This window comes from Phyllopteryx taeniolatus, chromosome 1, assembly GCF_024500385.1.
Source record: "Phyllopteryx taeniolatus isolate TA_2022b chromosome 1, UOR_Ptae_1.2, whole genome shotgun sequence".
NCBI classification, from domain to species: Eukaryota; Metazoa; Chordata; class Actinopteri; order Syngnathiformes; family Syngnathidae; genus Phyllopteryx; species Phyllopteryx taeniolatus.
In genome coordinates this window covers 11,255,980-11,274,272 of record NC_084502.1, presented here as the reverse complement: position 1 = coordinate 11,274,272, position 18,293 = coordinate 11,255,980, and the positions used below count along the sequence as shown (strand labels likewise).

General features: G+C 40.3%; 2 protein-coding genes across 18 annotated transcripts in view; both read left to right on the top strand.

The window, feature by feature from the left end:
- LOC133476949 (rap1 GTPase-activating protein 1-like) overlaps window positions 1–13,237 on the top strand; it is a 57,515-nt gene extending 44,278 nt beyond the window's left edge. For 7 of the 16 annotated variants that reach the window (XM_061771082.1, XM_061771063.1, XM_061771075.1 and 4 more), the window contains 13 exons: window positions 92–247; window positions 1,284–1,355; window positions 1,428–1,514; window positions 1,607–1,750; window positions 2,948–3,082; window positions 4,218–4,295; window positions 5,780–5,889; window positions 5,965–6,084; window positions 7,638–7,764; window positions 8,650–8,761; window positions 9,730–9,809; window positions 10,987–11,034; window positions 11,116–13,237. In XM_061771082.1, the coding sequence (XP_061627066.1) occupies window positions 92–247; window positions 1,284–1,355; window positions 1,428–1,514; window positions 1,607–1,750; window positions 2,948–3,082; window positions 4,218–4,295; window positions 5,780–5,889; window positions 5,965–6,084; window positions 7,638–7,764; window positions 8,650–8,761; window positions 9,730–9,809; window positions 10,987–10,995 (1,230 nt within the window). In that variant the 3' untranslated portion in view covers window positions 10,996–11,034; window positions 11,116–13,237. Of the gene's footprint in view, window positions 1–91; window positions 248–1,283; window positions 1,356–1,427; window positions 1,515–1,606; window positions 1,751–2,947; window positions 3,083–4,018; window positions 4,296–5,779; window positions 6,085–7,637; window positions 7,765–8,649; window positions 8,762–9,729; window positions 10,958–10,986; window positions 11,035–11,115 lie in introns of those variants that run through there. The other 9 variants (XM_061771036.1, XM_061771135.1, XM_061771045.1 and 6 more) reach the window with 6 other exon arrangements.
- A 963-nt stretch (window positions 13,238–14,200) lies between these two features.
- fitm2 (fat storage inducing transmembrane protein 2) lies at window positions 14,201–18,155 on the top strand. 2 transcript variants are annotated; one of them, XM_061771023.1, is made up of 3 exons: window positions 14,201–14,481; window positions 15,846–16,247; window positions 16,333–18,155. In XM_061771023.1, the coding sequence occupies exons 1-3, from the start codon at window positions 14,216–14,218 to the stop codon at window positions 16,370–16,372; spliced, it is 708 nt and encodes a 235-aa protein (XP_061627007.1). In that variant the 5' UTR covers window positions 14,201–14,215; the 3' UTR covers window positions 16,373–18,155. The 2 variants fall into 2 exon arrangements, with proteins under 2 accessions (XP_061627007.1, XP_061626998.1); XM_061771014.1 differs by having other exon boundaries at window positions 15,846–18,155.
- The last annotated feature ends 138 nt before the right edge of the window (window positions 18,156–18,293 follow it).

Genomic DNA, 18,293 nt, shown 5'->3' with positions numbered 1-18,293 from the left:
CGGCCTGCCACGGGTCTTTTGTAATTTGTTTCTTCTATAAAGGTAAACGTTAAATGGTCAATCGTCTTGCTGTGTGTCTCTTGCATTACAGTTGCAGAGAAAGAGGCATATAGGGAACGACATTGTGGCGATTGTATTTCAAGAAGAAAATACTCCCTTTGTGCCAGATATGATCGCCTCCAACTTCCTTCATGCCTACGTTGTGGTCCAAGTGGTCAACCCATGTTCGGACAATGTTCTCTACAAGGTAAACAACCTTCTTCACATATTGCATTGTGCTTCCTGTAAATAAATACTTGTTCAACTTCATCTAGTTTTAAATTCTGTTTTACAATAATAACTATATTTCTAGTTTAATATGTTTCTACGGGCCGGCACGGTGGGCGACTGGTTAGCACATCTGCCTCACAGTTCTGGGGACCGGGGTTCAAATCCCGGCCCCGCCTGTGTGGAGTTTGTATGTTCTGCCCGTGCCTGCGTGGGTTTTCACTCTGGTTTCCTCCCACATCCCAAAAACATGCATGGTAGGTTAATTGGAAACTCTAAATTGCCCGTAGGTATGAACGTGGGCGCGAATGATCGTTTGTTCATATGTGCCCTGCGATTGGATGGCGACCGGTTCAGTGTGTACCCCGCCTCTCGCCCAAAGATAGCTGGGTGAGGCTCTGGCAGCCGGCGACCCTTGTGAGGATAAGCAGTAAAAGAAAATGGTTGGATGGATGTTCCTACGGCTTAAAAGCGAAGCGTAGGGAGTCTCTGTCACTGAAATGCATGAGTGCAACTAATGAATTTGGCAACCATGGCCAAAAGCCTCTCAAATATCCACATTCTGTCCTTTCTCACCCGTGTCCGACTCTGCTTCAAACAAACAGCTCATGAAAACAATAAGACCAAAAAAAGAAAAAAAAAAGAATCATTTTCATTTTTTTGACCATTTTTCATTTTCTGCAAATACATAGTATGATTAATCATTTGGAATGAGGATGTTACAGTATCTTGTCAGTAGTTTGTAGAATAAAACAAACATGTTCATTGTACTAAAACATAGCTTTCATGCTCAGTAGTCATCATTGTAACACAAACTGTATTCGCATTGGCACCCCCCCACCCCGCAGTGGAGAGGGCAGGGTGAGCAGTGGCTCATTTGCATGAGATAGGCCAGCCTCCCCCAAAACCAGCTTCTTTGAACTGACCCGTTGACAGAGGGTTAGTTATTTTTTGTTCTTGGGAATTTGTTTAATTTGTGGGGGGAAATGCATAATAGGTCACATTTAAACTCGCAGGTGTCAGTGACGGCTCGGGATGACGTACCTTTCTTCGGTCCCGCCCTCCCAAACCCTCCTGTCTTTAAAAAAGTAAGAAAAGTGACAACTTGTACTGCCAAATCCCGCTTTTATGCTTTTGTTTAATCAAGCTTTTCCTTGCAGGGCCTTGATTTCCATGAATTCCTTTTCACTAAGCTCATCAATGCTGAATATGCCTGCTATAAAGCTGAAAAGTTTGCCAAGTTAGAGGTGGGTCTTATTTCATTTTTGTCTCATTCTTTTCTTTTCAGATAGAAATGACAATACTGTGTCCGTTGCGCCTGTGTGTGTGCATGCGTTAGGAGCGAACGCGGTCGGCCTTGTTAGAAACGCTGTACGAGGAGCTCCACGTCAATAGCCAGGCCATGATGGGCGTCGGGGGAGAAGAGGACAAGCTGGAGAACGGCGGCGGAGGAGGAGGAGGGGGTTTCTTTGAGTCCTTCAAGGTAACTAACGAGGCAGCAGCAGAGGCTTCCGACAAACAGCCTCACTTCCTTTTGAAATGATGCTGCCTCGGTGGAAAAAGCAAAACACCAAGCAGAGGAATAGTTTGGCATGCTTGGAAATGTGCTTTGAGTTGCTTCTCACTGAGATGAAACTAACAAAATGGCTTTCTTTGTATGAGGAACTATTCCTTTACAACACTGCAGCGGTCCCCAACTTTTTTTTTTTTTTTTTTGTGCATCACAGACCGGTTTCCTGTAAAGCATACAGTGCTGCCTTGAGATCTGAGTTTTCTGACTTTCAAATCATCTTTCCCATTAAAATGAATGAATTGCACTGGATGCCCACCCAAAAACTGTGAGGACTGCACTCTTATCTCAATGTTTTGCTTGTATCTCAAGACAAAAACATTTGTCAAGTGACCGCACGTATCTTGGAAAACTCCCGAAAAGTTGAGGCACCTGTATCTCAAGGCACCACCGTACTATGACGATTATTTATTTTTTTAATCATTCGAATTTGGCAGGGCTGTTAACAACACTCATCTCTGTGGTCTGTCAAATTCACGAGACTTTTGGTTTCACTTCGCAAGGACTGTAAATGCAGCTTCCCTTTTGGGGGAAGTTATCAACATCTTTCTCATCATTTGGCCTTTTCTCCTTGCTGAAGAAGTTCTCCTAATATATTTCTTTTTATTTGGTCTCATTTTTACCAGCTTGGAGGCTTACTTTTTTAAAAATATTTTATTTTGTGTGCGTGTATGTGTGTACTACAGTCTCACGTGACTGAGACCAGTTCCACGCCTAGTGGTTGGGGATCGCTGTGATACAAGATGACACATGAAACTTCTTTCTGTCTCCTCTGTGGCTGTAAAGATGTTCTTTAATGACGGAAGACGCCCCGTCCCGCTGCGGCACGCCACTCTCACCTTCCTGCCTTTTTACTCCCAAGCTTTCCGTGCTCTATGTGTGCTTCTCACCTTCAGATGTGTCTGCTTCTCCACTATGTTGTACACCTGCATATCAGCACACTGGGCCCCTCGCTTCCTTTACGATCTCACTAAACAATGAGTCATGTGAGCTACCTGGGGGGCACTAAAACATAGAATGAACCTCAGGCTTTCCGCCTGCAGCGTTCAGCCCCGAGGCCCCCGTCGTCGCCATCTCAATGCATGTCCTCCTCCTCGTCTCTCTCCGTAGCGGGTGATACGCAGCAGAAGCCAGTCTATGGACGCCATGGGTCTTACTTTCAAGAAGGCGCACACGGTGTCCGCTAGCCTCAGCGGAAGCTTTAACCACAGCACACCCGCAGAGAGCCCCAAATTCCCAGGGATAGTAAGTACAGCCCCGCTCCTACTGGTCTTTGGGGAGCTGCGCTTCGGCCCCTCTTTTCTCCCGTACAACTACTCGAGTTCGCGCCTTCCCGCCTCACTTGCCTGCTGCACTAACGTCTCACAGAGAAGCGTGGCGCACTCGCTTGACTGAAGCCGTGTGCATTGCGGGGCTCGGCTCTCGCTTTACAAGACTCGCACGTTTGTCTGCCACCGCAAACCCGTGCGACTCGACTCTCACAGCAGCAGAGACTCGCAGCAGCGTGAGGTGATGTCGTGCACCTTGTTAACGGTGCGCCTGAGAGTTTTCGAACACTTACACTTGCATTCTGATGACGGCATCCCTTATGTGGGTGCGGGGTGTGTGTTTGTATGGTTTTTGCATGTGTGTGTGTCACATTATGACAGTGTTTTCCCAACCTTCATTGAGCCGGCTCAAATATTGCACATTATAAAATTCTCACAGCACACCACCAAACAAAAATGTCACAAAATGTAGATTTATACTGAAATGTATTTTTTACAAATCAGTGTGAAATGTGGGCCTGATTTGTTAACACAAACTGCAATAGTCTATTATTCTGTTTTGGTAAGATTAAGATTATTGGTTCATCCATTCACCATCGTGTATGCCACAGCTTTTGTCCGTACAGCGCATTAATAAAAAAAAGACCCATCACAATATCACAGTAAAGTAAACACATCTCACCAGAGGCCCCAAGGCTCATACGTTAAACATAAAACATGCATCACTGTGTATCACTTCCAGGTTGCCAAACTAACAATAGCGATGGGCTATGAGCAAACCATTGCTTTGGTGTGGACCTGAATGTACAGTATAACTGCTACTTTGTGTCCTCTGCTGCACTATTTTGTTTTTTGCATCTTCTTATCGTCACAGATTCCCTTACCTGGCTCACCTTTTCTTTCTCTCATCCAGCTGCCTGTGTCGCACCACTCGGAAGCAAGCCGGTGCACGCTTTGTATTGTGTTTGAACGACACAACCTGCATGGAATCGCATATGTTTCATATATATCTCATGTTTTTACCCTCCTTGTCGGCTGTCATCATCTTGCTCTCTCCCCCTCCCCGTCTCTCTCTCTCTCCCTCTCCATCTCTCTGTTCCTGCGTGGCTCAGTCATTGCTTGTCCCAGGCAAAAGTCCCAGTAAATATGGACGTCGAAGCAGTGCCATAGGAATAGGATCAGTAGAAGAGGTTCATGTTTAATTCTAACTATTTTTCTACTAACTCTTGTTGTTCTGTCTGTCTGCATGGCACCGCTGCACCATGACCAAGTCCTTGTCATGTTCATGCCAAGTCTTGTTTTATTAACCTAATCTAGTCAACTTTGTGTTGTAATGAAAGGATGCTATGTTAAAAATATGTTTCTTGAAAGACCCTAAATGTAAGATTAAAGGGGAGCTAAATCCAAGATGTCAAAACCCTTTTTCGATTTTGGCTGTGCATAACTTCTTTATCGGCTGCTGTTTATTCAAATCTACAAAGTATTTATTCGCAAAAAAAATATCTTTCAAAAATTCCATCAACTCGAATCCGAATTTGTGCAAATGTGATGTATAGTCGCCAGCTCTGGCTTATTAAGCAGCTTTATTTATGAAGCAAACTATACAGAGTAGGTAAATATTCAGCAACGACAAGCTGCACGTCGCTGTCGGGCGGAAGCCGAGCTGACTCACAACGCATCATTCAAGTTGGTGTCCTGCCTTATATTGTCGTCACATACATACAGTATGCAAAACAACACCATATATATATATATATATATTGTATAACAAAAGAAATCTAGACTTTCATTCGTGAGGGACACTGCTGACACAATTCAATTGAGCGCTGAGATAGCGGATGGCACATACAATATATTCTGGCTTTAAACTTTTTGAGGGGTTTAGTTCCCCTTTAAGGATAAATAAAAGCGCTGGAAAAATGAAGAGACCAATGCAAAATGGTCAGATTGTCCGATTATTTTGTAAGCATTTGAAAATGTGGCAATTGCCTATCACCTAAAAAGTCAAAGCAGCTCACTTGATATTTAATGGTGCCATCTTAATATATTTTCGACTGTCACCATCTTCCTCACTGCAATAGGCTTTCCCTGCTATATTTGTTTAAATGATTGATAACTATGATTTAATAGTTGCTTAACTGATACTTTTTTTTTTTTTTTTAGTCCTCCTCTTGCCCATTTAAGCCACATTGACTAATGTGACGCTTTTCAGATTTGATTTTTAAGCTGAGCTAACCCATAAATTCAATGTAAAACACTCACCGACCACAACATTCAGTACAGCGACACAATTCAATGATAGTCAATATGAGCTGTTACCAAAAAATATATATATTATTTGACATTTGTCTAATATTTTGGTTGCCTTATTTAGCGACATGAGATGGAAATAGAACTTTTGTTGAAAGACTTCTCAGTCTGATGCACTGCATTTGTGCACATCAACAATTATATTATCAAAAGCAGATTTTGGGGGGTTTGGCCACTGTATTGCATCTCATTACATACTGCAAATTGACCTATGATTTTTTTTTAAACTGAGTAAAAAGTCAAAATCACTATAGACTCTCTTTTGTAATGAGCAGATCTTTACATATTTGTAACTTAAGTGTATAATAATGAGTATTGTATGTTTTATGAGTCTAACTGTGATTTGTCTCTCTTTGCCTGGCAGTCTTTGATTACCCCAGGGAAAAGCCCCACCAGGAAAAAGTCTGGTCCTTTCAGCTCCAGGCGAAGTAGTGCCATTGGAATTGAAAACATTCAGGAAGTACAGGAGAAAAGGTGCAATTTGAAAAATGTATATTGGCTTGAACAGAATCACAGAAGTGTTAACGCTGCGTATGTCTGGTGGAGCAGCAGAGAGAACTCCCCAAACACCCAAAAGACGCCCGACAGCGGCCACGTTTCTCAAGATCAGAAATCGGACAACTCGTCCAATCAGAGCTCCCCTGAGGCGCTCACCACTGCCAAGAACAGGTGTGACTCCTGAAGTTGGTTATGTGCTGTTTCCATTCTCAACTGGCAAATGAAAAACCAAAAATTGACTCACTATTTCATTTTTTTTTTTTTTTTTTTTTAAATCTAACAAAACAAAACCAAAAAAAATTTCATTTTCCAATTTTTGGCTAAGATCAAAATTATGAAGTCGAAAAACGGGCCACAGGACTGAATTGGATTTTATTATTTAATCCATTTACATGACCCAGACGTTTGGTCACGTATAAAAATAAATAACTTTTAACCGGTGAGATCAGTTCGGTCCACCAATGAACCATCAGTCATATTATATCAAGGATAAAAGTTGTTTCAAGTGTTATTGTAATCGGCTTCATGCGTTACATGGTGATATGCTTTCACCACTGTTTTTCTGTCCAATCACACTTTGTGGACTATGAGACTTGGGGGTTCACGACATTGTTTTTTTCTTTCAAGTTGGAGTGTGTGGTCCGAGAAATTCAGTCAAAGTACAGAAGTGGGGCAAAAATAAGACCGAACAGAAGGAAAATGTTCAAAAATGTATTCTGACTGCAGCAAACGCGTAGCTTTAATGTCAGACGCAATGTTGCCACAGATACTGTACGTTGACCGATTGGTCCTTGAAAATGTAACTTTGTTGTTTTACTGATTTCTTGATTTGAAAAGTAACTAAGTTAGATTACAAGTTACTTTATTAGTTACATTCAGCAGCTGCCGACAACCCCAAGGGCTCGACATTAAAATGACGGACATGTCTACGGAAGTGCATTTTCAACAGTAATGTCAACAATGTATCGCCTGACTTTTGAATTAGAACTAAAGCTATTTCCTGGAAAAAAATAATGTTTTTTTATTAAAAAAAATAAAAAAATAAAAAAAAAATGAAGATAGTCTTTTTTGACTTCACTTAACATAAATACAGCCAGCTGGCTCTTGCTGTTGTAGGTTATGCACATCCGGTTTCATAGTGGAAAATTTAGATTTTGGCAGCCCCGCTTCATTTCCCTCACAAATTCATCGCTACTGTCTCCCTGTATCAAGTCTACACATGTGCAGTAATTAGATGTCCACTGCATGAGAAGGGAGGTGGGAGGAGTTAAAAAAAGGTCATGATGGGTTGAGCATTTGGATGTGTTTTAAGCATGTGAATAAAGACAATAATACGTACTTGCTTTAAATTAAGGAAACCTTTATTGATCATTTCAAGTTTGCCTCTGACTTGATAAACTATGGTTGACGGATCATTTGATGGATGGTGATCAGGTCTGGACTGATTGTGGCGGCTAACAAGCTCGCAAAACTTTACTAATGTTCGTTGCCAAACTTCTGGGTCACGTAAACCTTACCTATCAAATATTAAAATCCACCGTTTTTCAATGTTATATTTTTTATCCCAGCCAAAAATTGAATTATGAAAAAAATTACAAAATAAAATAATCAGTCACATTTTCTTTTTTTTAATTATTTATTTGTGATTGCCAGCTGAAAAAGGAAAAACCCTGACAGATTGGTGAGCTCCTGTGGTGTTTTTGTGGTTTAACCCAGCAATGTAGTTCTTGTCTGTGTGGCAGGGCTCCATCCATCCCCGAGGCCGACCTTTCCCGCTCCTCCTCCAACGCCAGCAGTTTCGCCAGCGTGGTGGAGGAAAACGAGGCGGCGGAAGCCTACGACACAGGCATGGTGAGTACCGTCTTCCTAAGGTTGCAAAGTGGTGGAAGAGTTCGGTCATGTGTCTGGTAAATTGCCATAGGATGTTAAGCTGGGGAATTTGGGAAGGGTATCACACTCAAGTATAAACATGAACATTTGGTTTTGTCATCACCAGACATCAATAAAAAAAATTAGTACACAATTAAAAAGCATGACATTTCAACAGATTAACACGTAACTGGAACTCTATTAACTGTACTGAATGGAAATGCAGTTAATTAATTTCAGCCCCCCCCCCCAAAAAAAGCAACAACAAAAATTTGTCGTCTTTTTTAGTATGGAAAACAGCACTCTATAACATTGTACATTATAAAAACATAGTAGTAACATAATTGAATATGATGTAAAGAATTAAACAATTGGGTTGGGAGTGGGTTTTCCCCGGGCACTCCGGTTTCCTCCCACATCCCAAAACATGCATGAATTGGAGACTCTAAATTGCCCGTAGGTGTGAATGTGAGTGCGAATGGTTGTTTGTTTGTATGTGCCCTGCGATTGGCTAGCAACCAGTTCAGGGTGTACCTCGCCTCCTGCTCGAAGATAGCTGGGATAGGCTCCAGCACGCCCGCGACCTTAGTGGGGAGAAGCGGATCAGAAAATGGATGGATGGATGGATGGATGATATTTACATGAAATCTGCTTGTTTTAGGCAGGGTTATCCTAAAATGTATTTTTCTCAACTAAGTATTTTTAGGTTCCCTATTAAGGCCCGTGCTTCAATGTTGTAAATTCCTGGTTTATTTCCATAAATTGTTATTCATTCCCATGGAAAGTTTCCAATTTTAAAAATTCATGAAACTTTGCAATGTGTGTTCCTTTCAACACGCATGCCGATTGTGTTCTGCTTTCTCTTAGGAGAGTTTGTCATCTGCCGGAACGCCACACAAGCGGGACTCTTTCACGTACAGCACGTGGCTGGACGACAGCATGAGCAGCACCAGCACCAACAGCCGGGGCAGCTCCCCAGGTGAGCTCACGTGTGAGCCAAATGAGGAAACATGACAGTCCTGTAGTTGCCATTTTTAAAGGAGGATGTACTGTGTGTGGCTTTTGTTTCCGACTCTCTCGGCATCACCACTTCCTATTCCCTATTCAGTATTGTTATATTGCTGGAAAGATGGATCTGGTTTTAAAGTTGGTTTTTTTCCGCCCTCAAAGATGCAGCATTGTAAATCTACCCAAGACCAGAAGTATCCAAAGTACATATTCTAACGTTAAATTAAAAGAAACCATGGCACACAGAAAGAAAGTTAAAGTGTTGAACGATATCGCATATTTTTTTATTTGAAAATAAATTCATTGAATGTTACACACTTTTTATTTTTATTTAATGGAAAAAAACGTTTAGTAAAAAATTGTCACACTGTTGTTTTTTTCATTTAAAATTGTAAAAACAATAATACACGCTATGACACTACATTTTGAAATGTTTTCAAAAGTTGAATTTCAAAAGCTATTGGCTATTTTATTTAAAACAGAAAATTAAAAAAATAATGTTGAATGTCACAATAGCTCATGCATTTTTATATAAAAAATAAAACATAAAATACATAGTAAATGGAATACATTATATAATTATGTTATGTCATTGTGTAATAACATTAATACTAATAACTTTTTGCTTTGTCACGGTGAACACAAAACTCAATTTGTTTTTTCTTTTCCATTCATTTAAGTGCTGTTTCGCATGTGGCTAAGCAATAATAATAAATTACTGTCTGGTGTCACTCAAAATGAATGATATTCTTGTTCTGTGCTCTGTTGCTTGTTCCACTAAGTTTTCTTAGTTAGCTTCACTTTTTCCACATTTTATTTTGTTCAATTATTTAGTTTCTTATGCACTGCATGTGAGCATAAAAATCAGTATATCTATATATTATTATACTGTATGTAAATCAGCATGAATGAATGATAAATGGTTGACCAATCATTCAGGACCTGGTAAAAGTGAGCGAGGGAAGGGAACAGACATCCGCATCAAACTCGAGCGACCTCACGATCATCAGTCGTCATCGGTGAGTCGGCCCCGTCTTATTCTGCTTTGCTTTGCTTCTCGGTAGACCGTTTCACAATGTTTGTAAACAGTAAGTGCCAGGGTACCGTCGGGTTGCAAAACGCGAGTGACTGCACCTAAAAGTGATGACAAAACCTTGTTTTTGTGCTTAGACTGCTAAATATTGACCCAAATGTTTTTTTGTTTTTTTCCCAAAAAAAAAAAAACAAACAACTAAGCCAGCGAAGCCTCTGGGTGTGGAGGATAAATTATATGAAATGGGTTGTTTCCTCGGAGAATGCTCAAGCTTTTGCCACCCAGAAAAAGAGTACGTGTGACGTCATGATGGAAATGTTTAAAGTATACAGTGGGGCCTTGAGGTGCGAGTTTAAATCATTCCGTCACCATGCTCGTAACTCAAAAATATCATATCTCCAATCATCTTTGCAGCCATTGAAATGATTGGAAATATCAGAAATCTGTTCCACCCTCCCCTAAAAAAAAAAAAAAAATTGGAATGTGTTTTTTAATCAGGAAAATTGCACTGTATAATATAATAGTGTTCTTTATTTAAAAAAAAAAAAAAAAAACATTGTGCTGCTCCTTCTGGTGTGCCCGCTTTAGTCACCGGGGGCAGAATAATACAGTCTTGCAGAAACAAACGAAGAAGAGTTTCACACCTACTGTGACTCAGTAAGATGCTGCAATGTTTGTTATTTTTCACAGAGGATAAAGAATATATGTCTGTGAGTATTGGAATAGTGTTAATATCTATATCTGTGTTGCTCCACCGCTTGTGTTCAAATATCCATTGCTTAAAGGGTTCTAACACAGTCATTATCAGTGCTAAGTTTTACCCCGTCAATGGTGTTTTTCGTTATGTGTTAGCATTAAGATAGCGAGGGCGTTCTTAAAAGCAAAGTTGTTCAGTTGTTTGAGATTTTCAACGAGCATTAAACAGCTTGAAGCCTCGTTTTTGAAAAATTGTTCACTATTTGCCAAACTGCTGCTTGTTTTAAAGCGAGTTGAGTTCACTGCCACCAAACAGCGCTTGTATCTCAAGTTTGGCTCAAAGCAAAAGCCTAATGAAGCTCGTATTTTGAAAAACTCGTACGTTGGGTCACTTGTATCTCGAGACACCAATGTATGCTTTCATTCGGTTGTGCTCTAATTGTTTGTTTTTGCATCTCTGTGTGCAGAACTGTTAGTTCGGCCCACTTGCTTGCATCATGGACTTCCATCTTCAGGTTAGCTCGTCACCCTCTCAGACGCAGTTAATTGTGTGTGCAACTTTTGACTGACATTTTTGTCCCTCTCCTTTTCCAAAGCATTCCCATAAGTCATGGTCCCTCCAGGAGATGAGACGAGTGCAGGCGTTCGCCACGACCAATGTGCCGAACGTGGGGAGATGAGCAGCGGGCGCTGCGCGTGGAACCTCGCCTGACGGCTGCTCGGTGAAGACCGGAGTGCAGCCCATCAAGAGATACTGCGGGTGACGCGCCAGGAGGGCCAAACCTTTGCACAATGTTATTTCCTGGCACTCTTTTTCTTTGCTACTCAGCTGCTAATGCTCACACACACGGCACCCGAAATCTTGAATTTTTTGATGTGTAACACATTTTGACTTTGTCTCATGAAGTGTTGCGACTACACAGGGTAGAGAGGGGGCCATGGAGCTCTTTGTCAAATCTTGCAGATTTTTACTGGTTCAATGGGCAGACATTAAATTGTTTTTTCAGCACAATATCCAAGGCGCCTTGAGATACGAGTGAGCCGACTTACAAGTTTTTGGAGATATGAACCATCATCTGGGCTTTTTTTTTTTTTTTTTGCTTTGACCTGCGAACTTGAGATACACGCGCTGCACGGTAGCAGTGAACTCAACTCACTTCACAATCAGCAGCAGTCTGGCAGAAAGCGGACAAAACTTCAAGAAAGAGGCTTCAAGCTGTTAAATGCCACGCCCATTTCAAATTTAGTGTCGAACTAAACATAGAACAAAGAGAATTACAAGTTGTGTATCTCAAACAACCAACTTCTTTGCCTGAGCAATGCCTCAGCTAGCCTAATGCTAACACATAAAGGAAAATGCCATAGCTGTGGTAACGATTGGCGGCGTTATTACCCTTTCGGAAACAGATATTTGAACACAAACAGTGAAGCAACTCATGCACTCAGATAATATAACAATACTTACAGGCGTATATTATTTATCCTCTGCGAAAAACTATCTTATCTAATCTTATTGAGTCACTAAGAGTAGTGGTGAGTCTTCTTTGTTTGTCTGCATGATTGTATTATACTGCCTCCTGGTGGCCAAGGTGCGCACACCAGAAGGAACAACACAATGAATTGAATTGAAGCATCAATTCATGATGCACACACTTTATTTATGTTGTATTTAATTATGTTTTACGCTATGTTTCTATAAAATACAATATTAGAGAGTGCCATTTCCTTCTTAAAAGCACATGACTTTAAAAAAAAACGTTACACAAATTTTTGTTGGGTTTTTATGAGGCCGCAGCAGATTAATGGCATTTCCTTTCATTTCAAATCTGGGGAAAGAATCTTCGCGATACGAGGGTGGTCACAGAACGAATTCAACTTGTATCTCAAGGCACCACTGTGTTTTTTTTCCACATCTGACATGTTTGCACTTTTTCTATCTTCAGGCTCTTTGGTAATAGCATAAAATCAAATGAAATGGCCTTAAACTGTTATTTGATTGCCCCTCCTCATTTCATGGACTCAAAAGTCCATCAAAAAAGCCCATACAGTGCAGTGCGGTATGTGCTGTTAACATCTGGAAGCATCCACCATTGAATTGTTTGATTTTGTGTTTTGTGACCACTTTCTATTTAACCTTCTAGTTTGCTTTTCTTTCTATGTTTTATTTATTTATTGAGTTGGTTCTTTTTGGCGTGACGTTAATGTCGTCCATGTCATATTGTATCTCGACGTGACGTTCTTCTTTTCCCGAGCTTTGGCTGTGTTTCTTGTGAATTCTAATGTTTGGAACTGTGAAACTCTTCAGGGGTCAACTCTTTCGGTACAAGAAATATAAAACAAAATTGTTTTTTTGTTTTTTTTTCTGCTTTGAAATTGAAACAAAAATGCTCTACATTCAACTACTGATTGTGTAAATAAATATTTTGTTGGAGTGCACCATTTAAAAAAAAAAAAGGCTTGACCAAATCAACAATTTATTATTTTTCAGATCTGTACCTTTTAGATTGTATTTTTCAGAGCTTTTGGATTACTATGATTCGAAATTATTTTCTGACCATTTTCTAAAAGGGAAAATCTGTACTTTATCTGGATCATTTCCGTTGCCTTATCATAAACAAGTATAGATCATGAAGCAAATGGTTAATATCTGGCAGCATTTAAAATGAAATGAATGTTTTGTTGTTGATTTAGTGTAAATAAATCCCGAGGTAAGTCGGATGTCAGTGTATCCTTAACTCAACCATGGACACATTCAATATTGGCTGTCAACACTGCCTACACATACTGAGGACATTGCACTTCCCACGTTACGAAAGCCAAGCACCTCATGTATTAATCACTTCCTGCCTGCTCTGTAGTTTGAAAAACTAGAGCAACTAAAAAAAAAAAAAAAAAAAAAAAAAAAAACAGAAGTGAAGCTTTCTCGGTTGTGTAACTGTGCCACATGGAAGGCAACATGCAGTTTGAATGAGCAAATGAAAATAAAGCAGAATCATGAGGCTTTTTGTCAGAGGAATTCAAACACGGTGTGGTTGCAGTGTGACAACTTCTATTTGTTATTTCTATTTTTTTTTTTTAAGTCATCTCAGACATGTTTTTCTAAGTTGGACAATTCAAAAACATTCTGGCATGTCCAGTACCATTTTGACAACCAGCAAAGGCCTTCACTCATTTTAAATACCTATACTCCCTCCAACCAACCCAAACTTCAAACCCTAATTTAAAACCCCAACACTTGTTTGAAACCCTAATTTGAAGCCCGAAACCTGTCTTGGAAGCCATTGGTCAAACTTAACTAACTTAACACTAATTTAAAATGCTAACCCTTGTTTGAAACATTAGACCAGGCTTGAAACTCTGTGAGAACCTAACCCTTGTGTGAATGTGGAATAAATAATGATATCATGCTAATGCGCATGTATGTCATTTTAATGACTGCTTATAATTTTGTTTAAAATGTGTATTTCTTAGCAGACGTTTATTAAAACAAGACGACATGTTTTTTCTAAAAAAAAATAATTAAAAAAACATTTAAATAGTTAGCATGTTGGCGTGGCCCTCGGCAACCGTTCCAGTTTGTCATGTGGCCTCTTTGGAAAATAAAAAATAAAAAAATGTCCACCCATGGTTTAAAGTTTATTTAATGTCTGGGGTGCAGTAGTGAGCAGTGCAGTACTTGTGAATAAACCACATTAAATGCTTTACCAGCAGGGGGCGGTGAAGCGCGATGTCGCCGTTGTCTTGTCAAACAAGGCGCAGAAGAAGTCCGGCCCGGTTGTAGGTTTTAACATGGCGGCGGTGGACGTCGTCGTGTGCAACTTGGTGACTCTGTGGAGGATACCAGCCGTCAGACACAAATTCCCGTGGATGTTTTTGCTCATTTCAGTGTTGGGCTCCATTCTCAAAGAGTTCCAGCTCGTCCCGCAGACTTACTTCAGCAGCAGCAGAAATGTCCTCAACGTGTGAGTGGAGCTAAAGCTGGCTAGTTTGTTGTTAGCCTGCCGAGATCAGGACACAACCTGCTACGTGTCTACTTTCAACTGACTGAAAATGATCATTAGTTGGTGCTTTGGTGTGGTATATATTGATTTGATAATTATTATAATTACACTTACATTTATATAAACAAACATACTGCTGCTCAATAGTTTGGGGTTGTAGTATTTTTCATTCAGTTGCTTTTGCAGAAATGTACTCTAAACCCGAGAGAGTTCGTCATGTATGAAAGGAAAGCATGTCATCGTTTAAGTTCAGGGCAGCAGTTATAAATCATTTTCTACGTCTTTTTCAGCTTGAAAAAGGGCCTCAGTTAAGGTGGAGGAAATTCTGAACGGTTCTGCTGAAAGAAAGTCAACAAGGTCAGGAAAAGTCTATGATAATAGCTGAACATTTTTTAGGATAATCAGAGGCACTTAGTGGCAGGTTTGTGCTGATTCCCATTAGCATGAGTTCGAATGTGATTGGGTAATCCTACATCCCCAGTTATTAGAGGGTGTGCACCCTTTTGCAGCCATATTATTATTATTATTATTTTACATCCACTCTCATACTTCTTTTTTTCCAGTTAAGTTGTGCAGGTTATAAGTCACATTAATGGGTGGGAAAAGCTTTGAAATGATTTATTGCAAAAACCTGGCATTTGAACAGGGGTGTGTAGACTTTTTATATACACTGTATACATTCCAAGCGCAGTTAATTTTTCACATGTTGGAAATAGATTTTACACGACCAGGATTTTTGGGGCCGATCAGGAGTTTAAAAAAACGATAACCGATCACTGGTCCGATCACAAGTTGGAGGAATGTGTCTATTTAAATGAATGAACAGGTCACTGTATATACTTGTGTACTTAATTGCTCAAAAATGATATTTACAATAAATAATGTATCTTTGTTCCGCTATTTATGCCAGTGAGGCATAGTGACAGACATGTCTTTTGCTGAGCCATTGATCGGATCGGCGAATTATGCCATTAAAGCCGATCAGCATAAAACGCTAAATATCGGCCGATACCGATCAGCCGATCAAATCGGTGTAAAGTCTAGTTGGAAACTTTTGACATGACCCAAGGTATGTGCTTCCAAGCCTAAAGCCAAAGCTGACTGAGAAACAAGCGTATGGTTTTTTTTTAACTCACAAAAACCTGGCATCTAAACGGGGGTGTGTAGACTTATTATGTCCACTGTATGTCAGTCAGGATTTCTAGCCTTGACTGCTGCTGTTGGTGGCTTTGACATTATTTGATGTAAAAAAATGTGTATGAAACTTTTGCCTCCCGAGTGACGAGGGCTGGATGACTACAAGCATCCCTTTGTTTGTCTTGCAGGTATTTTGTCAAAGTGTCATGGGGTTGGACACTGCTGCTGCTGACTCCCTTCCTCCTCCTCTCCAACACCGCCTTCAGCAGGAACCCCGTCTTCCTGGGCAGACGGCTCCTCTCGCTGGCGGTGGCCACCGTCGTGTGGTACTTGTGCACCGAGACTTTCTTCTACATCGAGCACGTGACCGGTGAGTGTTTTCAAAGGGACTCCATGGACGTGAGGAGCAGCCAGTTCACGTCCAAAGCTGAGTGCAGGAGCGCCGGCTACCACTGGCACGGCTACGATATCTCGGGACACTCCTTCATCCTGACTTACTCGGCCCTCTTCATCGTGGAGGAAACTGCGCCCATGGCCTCCCTGAAGACGGCGAGAATGTCCATGCGACAGAGGGTGGTCCTCAACCTTCTGTATGTGGCTCTTAACCTCATCGTAATCATATGGGTGTGGATGTTTATCTGCACCTCGGTTTACTTCCACGACCTGTCTCACAAGGTGCTGGGGACTGCGAGCGGGCTGCTGGCGTGGTACCTGACGTATCGCCTTTGGTATCTTAAACCTTGGTCTCCGGGACTCCCGCCGCAGCGCCAGCTCAAAGAACAGAAACAGCACACTTAGCTGCGCTTATGCATTGCTACACTACACGCCGTTTTAAGTTATTCCCTCTGAGCACGGAGGTCATTGCGTAGAGGAAGACTTTCCACTCTCAGTGTGGTACAAATGCAAAGGTTTAAAAAGTCGGCTTGAAAGTATGCTTTCCTGACCAATGTATTGCAGCTTCTCTGTTTTTATAAAAGATACAAACTAGGTATCTAGTAACAGCATTACTTCTTGATCATAACTGAATATGACACTACAAATAGTGGCAGAGGAAAGGGACCAAGCCCTGCCACGAAAAGCGAAAGTCTCTGCCTACAAATCTATGATCCCAAAACACTATTATGTCAGTCATCTTAAAACATTATCCATACAAAGAAGATGATTTTGGAAAAAAAGCACCCTGAGTGCTAAAGTGCACGTCAATGTAGTTCAATGGCATCAAAATGCTACAAGATGGTGCCAAAACCCTGTCAAATTATAGAAAAGTTCTATTAGACCAGTGGTCCGCAAACATTTTACACCCAAAAACATTATTGGCTCTTCCAAGTACCACTACAATGACCAATATTATAATACAAATGCTAAATGGACTGCACTTATATAGCGCTTTAGCTACACCATCACTGTGCCCAAAGCGCTTAACAAAAGCCTCACATTCACCCATTCATACACACATTCAAGGGTGGAGTAGGCCTAAATATTTATCAAGAAAATGACACAGCGGTTGTGTTCCTAAAGTTGTAATATTATAAGAAAAAGACCTAATTTTCCAAGAATGTCAAAATTTAAATTCAAAAGTTAAAAACTTTAATTATACATGAAGTCATAATACAAGAAAAAAATGAGTTAAAATAAAACACCCCAAGCGTTACAGGAATTAAGTGGAAATATTACGAGGAAAAAAAGAAATCAAGTTATCCGAGTCTAAAGACGGAATACCACAAAAAGTATTTGAAATATTTGACAAGAAAATCAAAATTAAACGACAATAAAGTCGTTATTACGTGAACATTTGTAATTTATGAGGATAAAGTAAGTTTCTATCAACTATATCAAGGTTAATAAAGGTATCAGGTTATTAAAAAAAAATACCTCAATCAAAAGTTTTTAAACAGTTTTTAAAGATTAAATGCAAATGTATGGAACTGAAAAGTTAAATACAACTGGACTGCACTTGGGCAGTGATCAAGGCGCTCGCCACTAAATGGAGCCGCATACCACACTTTAAGAAGCACAGTATTAAGTCAAAGCCGTAGAAAACATAAGTGCGGAAACGCTTTGAAGTCACTGCACTGTCATTGGTTAAATCCATGTCACATGGTATAAGGACACCATGTGGTCAACCAGCGTCGCCAATCCCAGCATTAATATCCCTTACACGTGTTACATTTTGGAAATAGTCAATGTCATTGCATAGTGACGTTAATGGAAGCTGGATGACAAGATTGTGGCAGCACATTTCAGTGTCCTGACTTTCTGTGGTTTTGTGTTAGACGGGGCTTTGACACCTTCGTAGGGTGTTTCGGAAAGAGTTAAAAAAGAAATGTATAAAAAAAGAAATTGGCAATCGAGAATAGCTTGCATTAAGCAATGCAAATAGGTAAAGTCGGGTGAAGTAGTGCAATAATGTTTGTGTGACACTTTCAGACCTTGATCAGACTGATGAATATCATTTCCTGTTCCACACACGCACGTGCCAATAAAATGCATTGAACGTTTGAATGAAATGAAATTGTTCAGAATCTTTTGCAATTTCAATAAACGTCAATGTCGGTTTTTTATAAGAATGCCCAGCTCAACACTATAAACAGTTGAATTTGAAGAGACTTTGTTGTAAAGCAACATGATGTTTAGCA

Excerpts from the sequence above, each read along its gene's own strand:
- fitm2 (XM_061771014.1), top strand. The coding sequence starts at position 14,216 with ATGCTTTACCAGCAGGGGGCGGTGAAGCGCGATGTCGCCGTTGTCTTG. Across the intron at positions 14,482-15,845 it reads AGCAGAAATGTCCTCAACGT|GTATTTTGTCAAAGTGTCAT; the intron begins GTGAGTGGAGCT and ends TTTGTCTTGCAG.